General features: G+C 58.5%; 1 protein-coding gene and 1 long non-coding RNA gene across 4 annotated transcripts; one reads left to right on the plus strand and one right to left on the minus strand.

Annotated features, from left to right (window-relative positions):
- Nucleotides 1-369: 369 nt before the first annotated feature.
- On the minus strand, nt 370-9,216 carry SSTR3 (somatostatin receptor 3). Of its 3 annotated transcripts, none has more exons than XM_005606611.4 (3): nt 8,411-9,216; nt 8,053-8,211; nt 370-3,910 (listed from the first exon to the last, which is right to left on the minus strand). In XM_005606611.4, exon 3 carries the CDS (start codon nt 3,872-3,874, stop codon nt 2,612-2,614), a length of 1,263 nt encoding a protein of 420 aa, XP_005606668.2. In that variant the 5' UTR covers nt 3,875-3,910; nt 8,053-8,211; nt 8,411-9,216; the 3' UTR covers nt 370-2,611. The 3 variants fall into 3 exon arrangements, with proteins under 3 accessions (XP_005606668.2, XP_070110644.1, XP_023487633.1); XM_070254543.1 differs by having other exon boundaries at nt 370-5,222; nt 8,411-8,856; XM_023631865.2 differs by lacking the exon at nt 8,053-8,211 and having other exon boundaries at nt 8,411-9,062.
- Nucleotides 9,217-15,775: 6,559 nt separating this feature from the next.
- On the plus strand, nt 15,776-17,036 carry LOC138921295 (uncharacterized). The gene is made up of 2 exons (XR_011433772.1): nt 15,776-16,356; nt 16,775-17,036. It is a non-coding gene; the product is annotated as an uncharacterized lncRNA (long non-coding RNA).
- Nucleotides 17,037-17,866: the final 830 nt, after the last annotated feature.

Here is a 17,866-nt window from a genome sequence, read left to right on the forward strand (position 1 = left end):
ACCCATACCTGGCCAATCATGGCACTCTATCACTTTGTCTTTGGTGATTGGCCCAAGGCACCATCATGTGACCCAGTTGGAGCCAATCAGCTTTCTTCCATGAGATTTGATATTTGGATGCAGGAAGAGTCTATCTAGTGCTTTTGGATAAGATCTGTAAGGATGTAGGCTGAGGCTTGTTGGGGCATCTTCCATGTCCCCTGGAGGACTGGGACTCTGGGAGGCCACACGCCAAGAGACCTGGCCACACAGAGCTGGAAGATGGATAGAGGGAGCATCCTGATAGAGGTCGAACCCATGCACACGCCCATCCACACACACCCATCTAGACACACAGCATCTGGCAGAGGAAATGGCCCAGGCCACAGCTGTTGTCATGTGTCACCGTCTTTATTGACAAGAGCTAGGGGCAGAAGCAGCAACAGATTTCCCTGGGGGCCTCCCAGCCACCCTGCAGAACGCGGTCGCCTGCCCCAGGAATCGGGTGGGAAGGCAGGGCCAGCCAGGGATGCTGGAATGCTAGGGGGCCCTCTTCCCTCGGAGCCCCAGATCCTCCTCAGGGGAACCCCAGACTGAGAGCTGGGCCTCCAGCCTCCAACCTCCACATAAGGTCTGGTTTTGTGAACTTCCTTCCCCCTGAGGGGGCCCATCTCTCCCCCAAGCCCCGCCTCCCTGCTCCTTGGCCCCAACTCCCCTTTGGTCGTGTCCTGCAGTGTTTTCAGTCCCAAAGGCTGGAGACATGGAGGCCGCTTGGTGGAGGAGAAGGGGGTGTAGGCCGAGCCTGGCAGGGGGCCGCCTCCGTTTTATAATCTGATGCGCCCCACCCCCACCCATTGCAGTGCACCAGTCAGTTCACCCAGCAGGACTCATTTTCCTCCCACACCCCAGGAGGCAGGCAAGCTGGGACAACCACCTCCATTTTATGATGGGGAAACTGAGGCCCAGAGAAGTCAAGGCTAACCAGGATCCTGAGGTGCACTGAAGATCTAGGGCTCCCAATTTGTGGTTCTCGTGCTGTCCCTGAGGATGCCCCACCCTCTGCAGGGTGGTGGGCTGGCAGATTTAGCCCGAGGTCCCTCCCTCCCCGGGGCCAGTCTCACTGTGGCTCTAAGGGGTCGTCTCTGGGAGCGAGTGCAGGCTGGTCCATGGCCAGTCTTGGACAGTGGCCTCTTCTGTGGTCCCGCTCCAGCCTCCTCTTGTTTCCCCTGGGCTTCCCGGAACTGTAGCCCCAGGGAATATAGAGGATGGGGAGTTCTGCTCCCTGACCTGCGGGGGGCGCACCATTCCTCCCACCCTCCCTGGGAGCCAGGTCCCGCTTCTGGGCTCCACCCCCAGGCTTCCCTCAAGGCCCTGCCTTCTTCCCAGCACCAACCAGGTCCCAGCCCTGGGGCTTTCAGAGCATTTGCTGTTCCACCCTGATGACATCCTCCCTTGAGATTGATCAGGCCAGGCGTCAGCAACCCAGTGTCATCGATGCTGCAACAGGGCTCAGCCCAGAGGGGCCAAGGACAGCTCCAAGGTCATGGAGCAGATGTGTCCTCCACCCTCCTCCTACTCCTCCCTCCTGTTCCTCTTTCCTCCTGCCCTCTCCCCACCCCCATCCTTTTGCTCTCAGCACCGTTCAGACACTCTTTCTTTCCAGGCCCGTCTGCCTGGGCTGGGTCCCTGCCTTGGGCACTGGGAGGGGAGGAACAAGGATGCTTCCTCCTATGAGGGGGCTCCTGGAGGTCTCAGAGATCCTGAGATGCCCTCCTACAGCCACAGGACACAAAGTGAGCTGGTCTGGGGATTGGTCAGCTGCCCTCAACAGAGGCTAAGCTAGGTTTTGGGGGGCCTAAGCTTATGCAATTTGGGGTCCCTCTTAAAATTACAAGTACAAGATTAGATGCAGGACCTCAGAAGGGCCCGAGCAGTAGGGGACCCTGAAGCTGGACTTAATTAGCTTCCCGGATAATCTGCCTGTCTCCTCGTGTCCAGACGCACAGGAGCCCTGGCACCAACTGTCTGGGCCAGAGGGCCTGGAGGTCATTGGGTTGTTCAGCGGGTGAGGCCTGAGGTCCCGAGGGGAGAGCCCTTGCAGCACGTAGGGAGAGCTGACACAGGCCCTGGGCAGTCTCAAACCCTCCTCCTACTAGGTAGGACTTCTCTTTGGGGCCCCAGTCCAGCTGCCTGTGAACCTGGGGCCCCCGTCCCTCTCCCGGGAACCTGACTCAGCCCAGGAAATCCAGGCCTTGGCTTATCCCTCTGGGCCAAGACCCAGGCTGCTGCCCCAGGATGCTCTGTCTCTGAGCGAAAGGCCAGTCTGCACCTGTCCCCTCCACCTGGGCCTGACTCAGGAGGATCAGCCCCACACTGACGCCCCTCCAGACTTCCCATCTGACAGAGCTCATCCAGGCTGAATACTCCCATCCCTGAGTCACAGAGGACAACACGAGGCCCAGAGAGGGGACGCTGACCCATCCAAGGTCACACAGCGAGTCCCAGCAGCACTGGGATCAGAGCCCAGGCGTCCAGACATCCCATCACGGGCCCCTGGCACCTCAGGCGGCAGGCCCTAGGCGCACCCACAGCCTCCACCCGGTGCTCAGGCCGCCCTGGTGCTTGCAGGCCCCTACAGATAGCTGATGTGCAGTGTGCCTGACTTCTCTCCAGCTGAGGGCTCTTGGGGTAGGAACAGCTGCTCCTTGCCGGCCGTGCTGCTGGCCGGCCGCTCCTGCCCGCTGGTGCCCGGCTGTGTGATCCGGCTGACCCGGTCCTTCTTCCCTTTCCTCTGCCCTTGCTTCCCTGCCCCCTCCTCCCCGTCCTTCTGCCCATCCTCTTCCTCCTCCTCCGTCTTCTCCGGAGGCCCCTCCGGGGGCTCCTGGCTGCGCACACGGCGGGAGGGCCGCAGCAGGACCCTGCGGAAGCCCTGCTTGAAGCGGTAGGAGAGGAAGCCGTAGAGGATGGGGTTGGCGCAGCTGTTGGCATAGGGCAGCGCCACCACCAGGAAGTAGAGGCCGAAGAAGGCGGGCTCCTCGGGCAGCGGGCACACCACGTTGATGATGTTGAGCACGTAGAAGGGCATCCAGCAGAGGACGAAGAGCGCCACCACGGCCACCACCATGCGTGTGACCCTGCGCTCGGAGCACCGCCGCTGGCACGAGGGCGCCCGCACCCGCCGCCCCGCCGAGCGCACTTTGACCACGATGAGCAGGTAGCAGAGGCAGATGACCAGCAGCGGCCCGAAGAAGCCCAGCGCAGCCGTGTAGATGATGAAGCCAGCTCGCCAGGCCGCCGCCGGCTCCGGCCATTGCATGTGGCAGGTGCTCATGCCACGGGGCACACCCGAGAAGACCACCACGGGCAGCACCACCACGGCTGAGGCCACCCAGACGGCCACACTGACCGTGCGGGCCACGGGCGCCGTGCGCCAGCGGGCCGAGCGAGTGGGATGCACCACCGCCAGGTAGCGGTCCACGCTCATGACGGTGAGGCAGAAGATGCTGGTGAACTGGTTGATGCCGTCCACGGCCATGACCAGGCGGCACATGAGGGAGCCGAAGGGCCAGTAGGACAGGGCATTCTGGGCAGCCAGGAAAGGCAGCCCCAGCATGAAGAGCTCGTCAGCCAGCGCCAGGTTGAGGATATAGACGTTAGTGACCGACGGGCTGGCCGTATGCCGCAGGACCACGTAGATGACCAGTGAGTTGCCCAGCAGGCCCACCACACACACCACCAGGTAGACCAGTGGGATCAGAACACCGCTGATGGCGAGCCCTGTCGTGCTCGGGTCCGAGGACACATTTCCCAGGGTGACATCCAGGGGCCAGGCTGAGGAGGTGTTCCCAGGTTCCGAGGTCATGGGCACCGATGAAGCATAACTGGGGGTGTCCATGGCTGAGAGGAGGGCAGTCAGCAGTCAGCTACTGGCCTGGAGGATGGAGGACACAGCCCGGTCATGGCAGAGGATGGCTTTCTCTCCACTGCCCCTCCCCCATCACACTGAACTTGAAGACTGACTGTGTGCCCGGCCAGAGTTTGGCATGTACCAGCCCATTCACTCTGCACAGCAGGGCAAGGTAGGCTGGCAGGGTATTCCCACTTCTCAGATGAGCAAACTGAGTCTCAGAGAGGGGAAGTGACCACCGTGTATCACACAGCTAGGGTGTGGTGTGGGACACGGGCTTGCCTCCCTCCAAAGGGCAGGGACCAGCGCTGGCCTGTGCGCCACTGTGTCCCTTTGCCTGTGCACACGGGTGCTCCACAAATGTCCAATAAAGGAATGAGTGGATCATTCAATTGGCTGATGACAACATAAGTCTTTTCCTCTGAATGAGCGCTTTCAAACATTTTTGACACCAACGCCTTTTACGTTGCAACCCATTGAATGGTTTCATAACACAATAGTTGCCCCTTCTCCACATGACGGCCTCAGCTGTCAGAGCCCGGAGTGCCTGGCCCGCTGCTGCAGACTGAATGTGCCCCCCTTAATTCATGTGCTGAAACCCTACCTCCCAGTGTGATGGTATTGGGGGGGCCTTTGGGAGGTGATTAGGTCGTATGTGAGGAGCCCTCATGAATGGGAAGAGTGCCCGTAGGAGGGAGACCCCAGGGAGCTCCCTTGGCCCTTCTGCCATGTGGGGACACAGCAAGGAGATGGCTGTCTGTGAACCAGGAAGTGGACCCTCACCAGACACCCAATCTGCCAGCGCCTTGATGTTGGGCTTCCAGCCCCCAGAACCGTGAGCGATACATCGCCGTGGTTTATACGCCACCCAGAATGGTATCCTGTTACAGCGGCCGGAACGGACTAAGGCAGCCGCCAACGGGTCTCACTCTCACATTTGACAGACACTACTGCAAATCACAGGTCCTTGACCTTGAACCTGAGTCTCTAGATGAACCTCAGAGGATCTGTGAGCCTGTAACATTCCGGTGAAAAGTAATGCATCCACGTCTTTTCTGGGCAGGCCCAGAGCTTTCATCAGATTCCGAATGGAGTTAAGAACCCCAGGCTCAGGAATGTCCCTTCCCCTGAGAGTCGCTGTTGGGGACCCCTGCAGCCCAGCCCAGCCCACTGTGCCTCCAAAAAGGCCTTGCCCGGGCCGGTTGGCTGTGAACCTGGGTGCTGGTGGCCGGGCCCCCTTCTCCCCCAGGGCCGACTTGTGCTGGAGAAATTCACAACGTGCTGGCGGTAGGTACACGGACAGCTGCCTCCTCCCGCATCAGTGCCGCAGGCTTCCCTGAGAAGAGGGCGTTCCGCATGGGTCTTGAAGCACGAGTAAGAGCTTGCCCACGGGCACAGTGGGACCCAGCCTCCCCACTTACTTCGTTAGTACCTTTCTCATCATACCTCTGGCGTATCCTAAGGAGCTGGGACTCTGCCAGGCTCCCCTGCCAGACTTGATGCTCCCTAGGTTGGAGATGCTCCCACTCAGCTTTGACTCTTTCCCTCAACCCCAGCTCCGTGTCAGTGTGTGAGGCATCGAATGAATCAGAGGAACCCAGAGTGGACGATTCTTAGTGCAGAGCAGGGGTGCACTGCTGCTGGTAGAGACTGAGGCCCCGGGAGAGGCGCTGCCCCGGGATTTGGCAGCCGCCCTCGGCAGAGCTTCCCGGCTCACAGGAGGCCCAGTTAGGGGCCAAGGCTGAAAGCAGGGCCTCCTCTGAGACCCAGACCTTCCCCTGCTCTTTTGTCTTAGTGACACCCTCACCCCGTCCCTTGGCTCTGGGCTGTCCCCTGACTCTCCTCCAGAAACCCCGAGGGAGAAAGAAGTCCCTCAGAGGACAAGCCTTTCCTCCAACACCCGCGGCCCACTCACCCTGGGCCTGAACCGCCTCCAGCGAGACCCTATCCGGACACTGCTTTTAAGGTGCAAAGCTTCTGGAAGGGGAGGCACCCCCAACTCGAGCAAACGCCTCTGGGTGGGTGAGTCCATCTGGGTGCCCCTGCCCAATGACCCCTGCCTGGTGACCTGGGCCGTCAAGGGCTCTGAGCACCAGGCAGGACAAGGCTGAGAACCATACCCCAGCCTGGGGCTCAGAGCACCCCTCGCTGCTGCTCCAAGCGGGGGGGAGACCCCCAATCTGACCTCCAACTTCCCCTCCCCCTCGGCCCTCAGCAGCTCTCCAAGCCCGGGACAGCGGCACGAAGGGAGGGGCTCCTGGGGCAGTGGGCTTTAGAATCCTAACGGTGCTGCCAGCTTCTTGTCACTCAGGTTCCAGGCTAAGCCAGTGACGTACTGCACCCTGTGGGGTATTACAAGGGAGACACTAGTGTCATTGCCACTGAACAGGCAGGGAGCAAGGGGGAGGCCACATGCTCTGGTCACACAGCCAGGAAAGGGCAGAGCTGGAGGACCGTGAGACCATCGTCCTCCCACCTCCATTCCACAGGCCGGCAGACCGAGGCCGGGCCTGGAGAAGGCACTGGCCGAAGGGTCCCTGCTGGTCAGGGTGCCCAGCTGGCACCCACCTCTCCTCACTGCTCCTCGGGCTCCTGAACTATTAGGATCATGGACCCAAATCCTTAGACTCTTTGAAGCTTAAAAATAGAATTTTAGATTCTTAGAACTGAGTTGTAGTCATAGATCTTTAGACTCCGTGTCCTTGAATCCGAGAATGTCAGCACTCCGGAGTGCCGGAATCAGCCCTTCTTAGACCTGGAATTGTGGAATCTGGGACCTGCCTCGGCCTGGGGACCCTGCGTCACCCATCGGTCCACCTTGCCTCTCTGTGCGCAAATCCTCTTTATAGCATCCCCGCTGGGCGGCCAATTGCAGCCAGAGCTGGAGGAGGGAGGCGAGCGCCAGGCTCCTGAGAGACACCGAGAGCCCAGAAAACCTAATTTCCAGGCTGCAAGGACGAATGCCCGAGGGGAGCCTGGGGGCGAGCTCTCAGCACAGCCGCCTCCCGCCCAGGCACGCACATGTGCGCCCACACGCGCGAGCACACGGGCTAACACACGGCGTGGCGGGAACCCAGCCAGGCCCTCCCTTTGTATGGGGGGTTGGGGCGGATGGGGATGAATTAGCCCCTCCCGGTGCCCCTGGCCCCCTGGAAGACTCCCTGCCTCCACCCTCATCCGGGCCCAGGGGTGTCAGAGGCAGGGAAATTACAGCCTTCCGCGGGCGTAAGCCAGACCTGCAATTTAGGTACTGCCTTCTCTTTAAGGAGCTGGAATCCTGTGTGTGATCTGGTCCATCCTTGGGGAGGAGGGACTTTTCTTCCCTGTCTGGTTTATCTTTGGCACGAGCTTGCCTGAAAGCTGGGGGCGGACTCCTCAGAGGACTGCTCGGGAGGGGACAGAGGCCCAGAGAGGGTGAGTGGCTACCCTGAGCCCCACAGCAATTCAGGATGGCCTCTCAGAGAGGTCAGACACCCCAGTGACTCTCCATCTGTATGTCCCCCACTCCCTTCCCCTGTAGAGTGCCGGCTCTTGGGTGCAGGAGCTATTTATTTCTTTAACCCCAGCATCTAGCACAGTACCCAGAACATCCGGGAAATGTGAGCCGACCAAGCAGTTCAGTGATTAGAGCTCCAAGGTGGGACACGGCTCCTGGGCAGAGGCCTCAAACTAACATTAGGAAATCTTCACAAAGCCCACGAGGGATGGTTTTTAGAGAGGAGGAAGCTGAGGCCCAGAGAGGTTCGGTAAGTTGCACAAGGTCACCCAGCTGTGAGTGCGAGTCAGGATTCCAACCCGGTACTGTCCACTCCTAAACCATCAGTACCTCCTGGTCCTGCTGGCTTCCCTGAAGGCCTCAGGCTGAGAGGACACAAGGACTGGCCAAGCCCCCGACGAGGCAGGCTGATGGCCCCTGGCCAGCTCTGCATTCTGCTTGCCCTCTGCTCCCCTAGGCCTTCCCCTAAGAGGGCTAGACTGTGCTAGTCAGGGCCACTGACCCACAGGCCTGGAGTCTGACCCCCGGGAACATGCTCCACAGCCCTGGGCTGGGGGCTTAGGCTCTGCCACAGATTGATGATGCCAAATTGCTGTGTGACCTTTGGCAAGTCACTTCCCACCTCTGAACCTCAGTTTCCTCCTATTAAAATGAAGACAAGCGTACCCACCTCCCAGGGCTGTTCAAAGGATTAATGGGAGTGTGCCGAGCAGAGTGCCCAGCACAGAGGGAGCTCAGGCAAGCTGGCACGTGAGCCGAGGAGGCCAACGCCGTGATGCATCTGGTTTCTTCCAGCTCCGATATTCTGCTGTTCTGTGATTCCAAGATTCTAGAATCATGGCATGAAGTACTGTGATTAATGTCCCCCACCCCACGCAGCCCACCAAGAGGCCACAGGAAGGCCTCCTTCCTCCCTGGGGCTTCCCACCCTCTCCCAGCCCCCAGCCCCAGCCTCCCAAGTTCATCCTGGGCAGAGGGTGGGCTCAGCACCCGCCCCCGGAACCCCACCCTGGCCCCAGCCTCCTTACCTGCCCATGGGGTGAGGGCTCCCCTCCTTGCTGCCAGGCCGGTTATCATCCTGCTGGCCCCTCTCCCTGCCTGGTCCCCAGGGACTCCAGAGCACCCCTTCACCAGGGTCCCCACACAGTGCCCACTTCTAGACCGCTCGCAGGCCGGCGGCCCCTCTCAGGCCCGCGGCGGCCACGTCTGCCCACGGGGCCGCTCCCATCTGGTCTCCGGCCCCGACTTCCCACCGGCACCGGGTGCGTCACCCCCCATCTCCAGGACACGTCCTGGGGGGGCAGGGTAGGGGCACAGATGGGGGGTCTGCAGCAGAAGCCTCCCCACAAAGAGAAGGAAAAGGGGAAGAGTGGACTGTGAGGAGCCAATAGGAACAGAGGGAAGGGGGGTCGGTCGGAGGTGGAGAGAGAGAGAGAGAGAGAGAGAAGCCAGCGAGTGGGTGGAAAGCCAGAATGAGGGGGGTGATGAGAAATGCGTGACAGGGAGACGGGAAGGAGGAGGAGAGGGAGCAGGAGAAGGGGCAGAGGGAGAGATGCAGAGAGAGGAGAGAGGCAGAGAGAGAGCAGAGCGAGGAAGGAGGAAGGAGAAGGAGGGGTGGCAGGGAGAGTGACAGAGAGGGATTGTCCACAGATGGTGACATGGAGAGCCAGAGAAGGAGGCGGCAGGGGTGGGGGCGCAGGAGGGGCCAGGAGGAGGGGCCGAGGGGCCGGAGCAGGTGCCGGGGTGAGGGAGGAGGGGCGGCAGGTTGGGGAGGAGGCTGGGGGGGCAGACCCTGTTACCGGGGAGATTCCAGCGCCCACGCTGGCCTTGGCTCCTGCAGGGGGTGGGAGGGGAGAGTGTGGTGCTCAGGGGAGCTGGGGGCCGAGAGGCAGCAGCCAGACGCCCCCCACGCCACCACGGCACATGTCCTCCAGGGAGACAACTGGGGCCCCCCGAGGCCGGGCGGGTGTGGGGTTGGGCAGTGCCACGAGGAGGGCTGGGAGCACGGGGCGAGCACTGGGCTAGGAGTCCACAGTCCTGCAGTCTGGGCTCACTGGCCACAGCTGGACACCAGGCGCAGAGGAAGGGCAGGTGGGGGTCATGAGTCGTGAGCCTGGCAGAGTCCCGGGAACCCCGGGCAGGGAGAGGGAGGAAGGACAGGGGAAAGAATAAATATTTCAGGCTTTGGGGGCCAAGAGGCAAAATCAAAGATATTATACAAGAGAAAACCAATGTCCGCGATTTGTAAACTGACAAAATTCAGAATACAATAACAATTGAGGACCAGTTTTTATAATCCAGGTCTACTACGGAGAAGAATGGAATTCTTTTGGGGGGAATCACGTTTTGCTTAATTGGAGTTCAAAGTTAGTATTTCCTGTCATCAAATCAGTTGCAAATGGTCGTCTGTAAAATCCGGTCTTTGCTGGCAGGCTGTACGAAAACAGGCGCCGTGCGGGACTTGGCCCCGGGCCACATTCACCGACCCTTGGTCTGAGACGCTCTGCCCTGGGGCCAGGCCTGGCTGCCCCTGGAGGCTGTGTCCCAGCTTGTGCTGGCCGGCTGTGTGACCCTGGGTGAGTTGTCCCCTCTCTGGGCCTCAGTTTCCTCATCTGGATCATGAGGGGGTTGGCCTAGATCCTTCCTCAGCTCCTCTTTCAGTATGAGCATCATAAAGGCCTATGGGCAGCTGTTCTTTATTAAGGGCAACACGGGTGACAGTCAGGGAGGGGCGGGAAGAAGGAAATGAGTCTTTGTTGAGCACCTACTATGTGCCAGGCACCATCCAGGCCCCTTTCCGTAGCGGGCTGTTCCTCAGGCCTGGGGCTGGACCTGCTTCGTCACTGGGTCCCCAAGGCTATGTGTAGTGGGCCCTCAGAGAGCCGGAATCCAGTGCTTCCAGAGGCGCGGCTCTGGCCGCTGCGGCACACAGTAGAACTAAGGACACACCACTTCCGCCTGGACCCCCTGCCTCTTGACTGTCCCTCCACTCGCTGTGGGCCCGGGGCCCTGCTCCAGGCCTCAGGCCTCTGTCTGGACAAGTTCATGAGGGGGAGGTGGGCTCAGAGGCATCTCCTGGGAGTGAGGGACTGTCCCTCCCCTGCCCAAGGCTGTCCCGTGGCTTCTCGTGGCCCTCAGAATAAAGCCCACCATCCCAGCCTCGGTCCCCACCCCGCTCTGCCTCCTTGTCTGCTGACTTCTTTCACCCACCTGTGCTCCAGGTACCCTGCCTCATTCATTCATTCATTCATTGCATCATTCATTTGTTCATTCCACAGGCAAGCTGGGAAGGCCTCTCTGAGGAGGTGAGAGAGACAGAGCAGATATCTGGGGAACAGCACCCAGGCAGAGGCAGAGGTGAGGTGGCCACGAGCTTGTGTTTGAGGACCAGGAAGGGACCAGCATGGATGGAGAGGAGGCAGGCCAGGGGGAGCCGCTCAGGCTGGAACCCGTGGGGCCTTGCTGTCTCAGTCGGGAGGGCTGGGAGCTTTGCAGGGTGCAAGCAGAGGAGCTGTGGGACCTGACCTGTGTTTTGCAAAGGCTCAGCAATTAGGAACCAGCGAGAGTGTTGGTTCTCCTCAGGGCCTTTGCACAGGCTGTGCCGCCAGCCCCGGACGCTGTCTCACACCACCCCACCCCCGTGTATGAGACGAAGTCTTCCTTCAGGTGGCCCCTCCTGGAGCCCTCCCTGCTCTGGATGCAGACCCCGCCCTAGACATCCCAAAGCCCCCAGCCCCACACGGCCTCTCGTCAGAGCTCATCGAGACTGCGCTGAGCTGGGCTGGGAGCGTCAGAAAGACAGACTCTGTGGGGGTCTGCACCTTGTCCCCAGGCCCGGCCCCAGCCTCGCCCGCAGGAGGCGTTTGCTGCGGGTTTAATGAGAAGAGGATGGATGGACAGTCAGCAGCAGGGCGGGGAGAAGGGGAGACTGTGCTGGGCTGAGCGTCTGCCCAAGCCTGGGGAGGCTGCGACCCTGGGCACCAGGCTGCGGGCAGCTGTGTCCTGAGTCAGACACCATCCCACTCAGGGGCCTTCCCCAGCGGAGGCGGCCCTGGGGCCCCTGACCGGCCCCGCCTCCTGGGGGCGGCGGGGCAGAAAGAGGAAGTGCCCTCCACACCTGTGAGCTCTGAAGAGCGGGATGCTGGGCATCTGGGACCAAGGGGTGGCCCCGCCCTGCCTGGCCCTGAGGTCCTCTAAGCTCAGGCCTGGACCTGGCACCTCAGTGCTGTCCTGCCCGCCGGCATCCTGGGTGGGCTGCTCGGCCTGCCTCCCTGAGACAGGATGACGCTGCATCCCCCCACCAGACCCTGGCCTCCTCAAACTGGGGCCACGTCTCCACCCTCAGACTGGAGGGCTCCCCTAGACGACGACTGTGCCTCCACCATCAGACAGGTGGTTTTCCAGGAGCCCAGCCGAGGCTCCTCTCGTCCCTGAGAGCCAGGACAGAGCCAACCACAGTGTAGGCCGGGATCCTCAGCTACTGATGCTGAGGTCTGTCTTCTCAAATAAGATGAGATGAGCCAAAATGCCTCCCCAGCCCAGACCCCCGGGGCTTTGTCACTGGAGTCCCCATCAAGGGTGTCCTCCAGTTCATCTGGCTCCTGCTGCGGTTGAATCTCAGCTTTGCCACTTACTGGCTGTGTGACTTCAGATGTGTGACTTAACCTCTCTGAGCCTCAGTCCTCATCTTCAACACCTGCTGCCTAGGTTGCTGTGAGGTAGAGTAAGTTAAGCCCTTTTCACAGCAGCAGTTCCCAGGGACACCAAGGAGCTGCATATTAGCATGGTCCTCTCACCTCGCCGTCTCCTGCAGTTGGTGAGAGGGGCTGGGAGCCTGGGCAGGCGAGGCTGAGCCCCAGTCAAGCTGCGTGACTTGGTGAAACCCCGCCGCACTTTCTGCTTCAGTAGAACGGGCCGCCTTCCTGTGCAGGTCAGATGAAGCAAATGCTTGTCAGCTGGTCACCCCCAGAATCAAGCCTTATTGCTTCTGCCTCGAGCTCTCATCTTTCTAACCGGTCCGCAGTTCTCCAACCCTGAACTTCCTTCCGGTCCAAGCCACCGTCACCTCTTGTTGGTCTCCCTGCTTCTGCCCTCGCTCTCAACTCAGCAGGGAGAGTGAGTCTGTTAAAAATACAAGTCACCCCAGTTGCTTCCTCCTTGAGCCTGTCCTGCGGCCACCTGCTGCTGGAGAATGAAATCTACAATTCCTGCTGTGGCCTGAGTGCCCCATGGAGCCGCCTCTGACACCCCTCTTCCCACTGGCCCCTTCCTCTCTCTCTGACGCACCGTGGGCTTCAGGCTGAGCCTCACACGTGCCCCAAGCCCTTTGCACAGGCTGTTCCCCCATCCCTCTCCTCATCCTTCAACAGCTTTAGGCGTCACCTGCCGTGAAGCCTTCCCATTCTCTGACGGTCCTTCCGTCCTTCCTCGGGGGAGGCAATTCCACCCTCTTAGCTATTTCTCCTTGTACTTGTCTCCATCTTGCTAAATATCCGGTTGACTTTTCTCTCTCGATTCCCAGTTGCACGCCATCTACTGACTCCCTGTGATGTGGATGAGGATTTTAGATTTCTCACACACTCTCTTCCCTTCCCCTCCTCCTCTCAGCATAACGTAATTTTCTGGTAAATGCGCAGTGTTTCCACTATTAATGTAATGTAAATATTATTTCTTGCTCTGCCAGGAGCTAATAATTGCCTCATTTCTTTCATTTGCTTCGTTTTTTACGACATCTTCGTTTTCTTGCACTGAGTATTTCCACACGCTCCTACAGCTTCATAAAAACCGCACGGTGGACTCCCCAGGTCTAAGCTCGGTGGCGATTTTCTCTTGGAGACGCCTGACCTGCCATCTGTCCACGCATCCTCCTGCCTGTGTGCAGCTGGGTTCTCTCTCCGCCGCCACATAAGGACCCCCTTCAGCTTCTCCCCACAGTGGGTCCTGTTTCTTCATCCCGTGTCTTCCTCTTTAACGGTTCACTCCCTTATTTTGTTGGTAACTTCCTGAGAAAGTACACCTGCTTGAAAATAGTTAAGTCTCGCCTCATACTTGTGACAGCCTGGGCGGGTAGAGGATCCTAGGTTGAGGACCGCTTTGACTCAGTGGGAGGCATCTTTCCATATTTGGCACTATTCTTATTCTCAATCCACTGTGTGTAACACTGGGTGGCTTTTTTCTTCATTCTGGAAGCTTCTAGGATCTTTGCTTTATCCCTAAATTTCTGTAATTTCATGACACATGGCTCATGTCGCCTGCAGCACCGAGTGTCCGGGGCATTCAGTGAACTGTTTTAATCTGAAGATTTGTGTACTTAAGTTGTAGGAAAGATTTTTCTATTATTTTTTTTCTGAAATTCCTATTATTTGACTATTGGCCTCCTGGATTAATCCTTTAATTTCTTGTTTCTTGTGTGCGTGTGTGTGTGTGTGTGTTCTGGGTTTTGTGGGGTTTTTTACTGTATTTTATCTTCCATTGCTTCTATTTTTTTAAGTTTTTAATCAACGTATTTTTAATTTCCAAGCGGTCTCCTGTTCTCTGCATTCATTTGTGGTGTATTTTCCCTCCCTCTCCAAGGATAACAATGATTCTTTCTTTACAGTTTTCTTCTGGTCGCTGCCGTGTCTCTATTTCTTGCTAGTTCCTTTTTTCTGTCTGTCTGATGGGTCTCGTTCACGTTAGAGCTTTCCCAGATTGTCTAGTCATCTTTAATGATCTATTCATTTTTCAGAATGAAGCATTAAAAATCAGACTAGAAGCTCCAGGTAGAAAGGTAGAGTTTGTAAAATAGTGAACATCTCTGCAGGCACAGTGGGATCTTTGGTCAAGGACACCCAGATGTCACCAGATGTCAGTGTCTGTAAGACTTTCTCTGGGATGGTCAGATCCCGTCCAGCTCTCTGTCGGGGCTGAGTGTCTGCCCGGCTGCCAGCATCCCCGAGCGGGGCCCAGGAAGGGGCTGAGCTCACCCTGTTCAGTATTCAGACTTCTGCCGAATCCCCCTGTTGAGTCAGCTGTCGCTCGGTGACAAACAGCCCCAGAAATCTCCGTGTCACACGACAGCAAGCATACATTTCCCTGCACGCCTGCAGGCCAGCCGGGGTGGGTGGTCTAGGCTGGGCTGCAGGGCTGCGGGTCAGCTGAACACCTCTGCTCCATGTTTCTTTTACATGCTTGGAACCAGCAGGCTTACCAGGGCGTGATCTTCTCTCAGCACAGGAGAGCCCAGGTGCCTCCTTGTGATGCGCATGCTAACATCCCAGCGGCCAAAACAAGTCGCAGGACGGAGGCCAGCTTCCGAGGAGTGGGGAGTAGTCCTCCCCTGGCCGCGGGGCTGGAGGGAGCGAGTATCTTCTACGCAGAATGGAGTCAACCTCATCAGTCAGCAGTCTGGGGCCTCACTCCCCCTCACACCGTAGCTGGTGTCCCTGGGTCCGGAACTCTCTGGTTGATTTCCCTGCCCGGGTTAGGGAGGAGTGGCCGCCTGGCTGCACGGTGCAGGAGGCAGACCGGGGGTCTAACAGTCCTTGAAGAGACTTCCAATCGACCCCCTGTTTTCAGCCTCCTGCCTTGCCCTCCGTGGTGTCTGAGTCCCCTGCCTCGGAGCCCGCTGGAGTTCTGCGAGGCCAGTTGGTCGGCATCTCTTCTGTCTCCAACCCCTGGCCTGCCCTGCCACCGAACAGACACTTAGCTTGCCTGTCGTGGGCTCTGTGAAACCATTAAACCATTGGCCACCTGCCATCCGCTCTCCGCCATCGTGTGCAGGTGTCTCCTGGTTTCTCTGAAGATGAGAGCCTGAGTTTCTGTTTCATGTTCTCCCTCCTGTCGTGGCTGCTTTACGGCGAGGGGGTGGGGGCGGGGGGGTGCTGGGGCAGGGGCCTCTCTGCCCCCAGCTCTGGCCCGAGACGAGAGTCTCTTCCTTTTTGTTTTGCATACACTTCTGCGGTGTGTGGAACAAGTCGAATGGCAGGTGTCGAGGTTCACGTCTGTCTCTCCCCCGGCCTCTGAGCCTGTGGGGAGCGGAGGGCAGGTCTCGCCTGTCTCGGCGCCTCCAACTGCCGGCACAGCTTGGCGTGGAACACGCAGTTAGCAAGCAGGACTGAATTGAACTGCACTTCAGGTTAGGTGGACGATAGCTCACCGTGTCACCTCCCTTGAGGCCTTCAGAAGTCTTCTAGAACCTTCCTAGATCTCCAGCCCCTCCCCAGAGCCAGCCCTGCCCTGCCTCCCACATCCCACGAGGCCTGGAGGGTCCGATGTCCCCAGAGGTGAAGATTTCTTGGGCGGCGAGGGGAGTAAAGATGGTAAGGAGGAGAAGTAAGAGATTGAAGGGAGAGAGAGCGGGACTCCGGGCCCAGAAAGTCACTGTCTCGGGGTGTCATTTTACCCTCTCTTAGGATTCCGCGAGCTGGCCGGGCTCAGGCCGGTGGCCCTTGTGGCCGAGGCTGCTGTCATCTGGGGACTCAGCTGGGCCGGCACCTCCAAGGCCGGCATACAGGACTGGCGCGTTGGCATCAGTGGTCGGAATGCCGAGCTCAGCTGGGTCCTGGAAGGTCGGGTCTCTCTCTCCATGAAAGTCCATCTTCCACCTGCTTATCCATTTATACAAACAACAAACCCTTGTCCAACATGCCCTAGGTGCGGGGTACCGGCCACGGTCGTGGGGAGCATCCAGGCAGAGGGACCTTTTCCCTGGGCTCTCTGGGCGCCCCACGCAGGGCGGTCGGCTCCTGAACGCAGGCCCACACTCGACGCACCCTCACACCCAGGGTCTGGCACACCGTCTCCACAACTGTTTGCTGAATGATTAGGTGACTGAATGAATCAGTGGTTGTCTCGGCAGTTTTGAAGGCAGTAGGAGCGCCTCCTGAGCGGCACCATTGTTTGCAAAGGAGGACGATCCTCCCAGCTTCCTGGTGGAGGTCACTAGAGGCAGAGAGAATGGAGGCCAGTGAGGACGCCACGGCTACTGTCCAGGGTAGAGACGCAAGGGCTGGGGCAGGGAGTGCCAGTGGGCTAATCAGGGGGTGGTTTGACATGTACTGGAAGGCCGAAGTCTCCAGGCCTGGTGAGCAGTGGATGCTGGGAGGGGGGATGGGAGCAGCCAGGGGCACCTAGGGCCTCTGCTTTGGAGGCAGGAACAGGAGCAGCCCGGCGCTGAGACGAGAGCCCAGCATGCAGTGGTCGTGCTGGCAGGTGCTTTCCGTGCCCCGGGCGATGATTTCATCACCAGGACCAAGTCTGATGCTGGAGCCCCATACCCAGCCCAGGCCTGGTGCTGCTGGGTGCTCAGGAGTCACTTGTCACTGACTGTTTGCCCCGAGGAACTCAAGGGTGGGTTTGGAGGCATTTAACTGTTGTTCCAAATTGGGTTTTTTTCCTTTGGTTATGTTGAGGAGAGGCAGTCAACAACCAGCCTGAATCAGACCAAGCCTCACCGCGAGAGAGCTATGCCTGTGACCTTTGCCTGCTTTCTAATGCGAAGGTCTCTCCAGGAGGAGCTCAGGCCTCATTACCATCGCCTGCAGTGTATGTGGAAGTGTGTTTTCCAGCTGAGCCTGTACAAGCGAATACCCGCCTCTCCCTTTTGAATATTCATTCCCCGTCCGAAATAAAAGTCCCTGCTTCCCCTTGTTCGGGAAGCCATGACTCTGGAAATGGTTCTCGTGGTCTCCTATTTACCGCAAATAGACTTGACTTTGTGAGACACCTGCTTCTGGTGGCGAGTCTGATTTAACTCGCCAGGAGGGAACCAACCCACTTTGGTTTCGGTAACAGAATGAGGGAGCCTCCCCGTGTTGTCAGCTCCTGCCCACAACCAACAGTTCTTCGTGTTTCTAAACAGCCTCCTCGCTGACTTGCCTCAAGGTCTCTCTTTCTGATCTGAAGGGCTGCTGGTCCTCCACCACTTTGCAGAGCAGAAACGAGTGACTCACCCCATGTCTGGTGACTGCTGGGCAGATGACTCAGTAGAAAGAGCACAGGGTTAGGAGTCCTAAGACCCAAGTTACAAGTGCCGTCAGCTACAGCTAACAATAGCAGAAGGCTTGACCAACCGTAGAGTAAATAAACAGGTGGTTTCATTTTCATTTTCTTCCTGTAACAAGGCAGCCATTGGCATTGGTTCAGCTGCCAAACAAAGTTGTCAAGGATCCAGGCTCTTTTTCTCTTTCTCCTCTCCCATCCTTAGCATGTTAGCCTGTATCATCACACTTGTGGCTTCATGTTCATAAGATGGCTGCTGCAGCTCCAGACATCTCATCAGTATTCATCAGGGAAGGGGATGGGACAAAGAGCAGTGTTGGCTGGGTCTATCTTTTTTTTTTTTATGGAAGAAAACAAAAACTTTCACAGAAGCCACCTCTCCAGCTGACTAACACTTGTGTCTTGTGGGCCAGAACTGTGCAACCTTGGGACCCCAGCTGCAAAGCAGCCTGGGAAAGCAAGTATTTTTGTCTGAGGCTAGGTATATTGCTACTCTGCACAAA

This window comes from Equus caballus, chromosome 28, assembly GCF_041296265.1.
Source record: "Equus caballus isolate H_3958 breed thoroughbred chromosome 28, TB-T2T, whole genome shotgun sequence".
Taxonomy (NCBI): domain Eukaryota; kingdom Metazoa; phylum Chordata; class Mammalia; order Perissodactyla; family Equidae; genus Equus; species Equus caballus.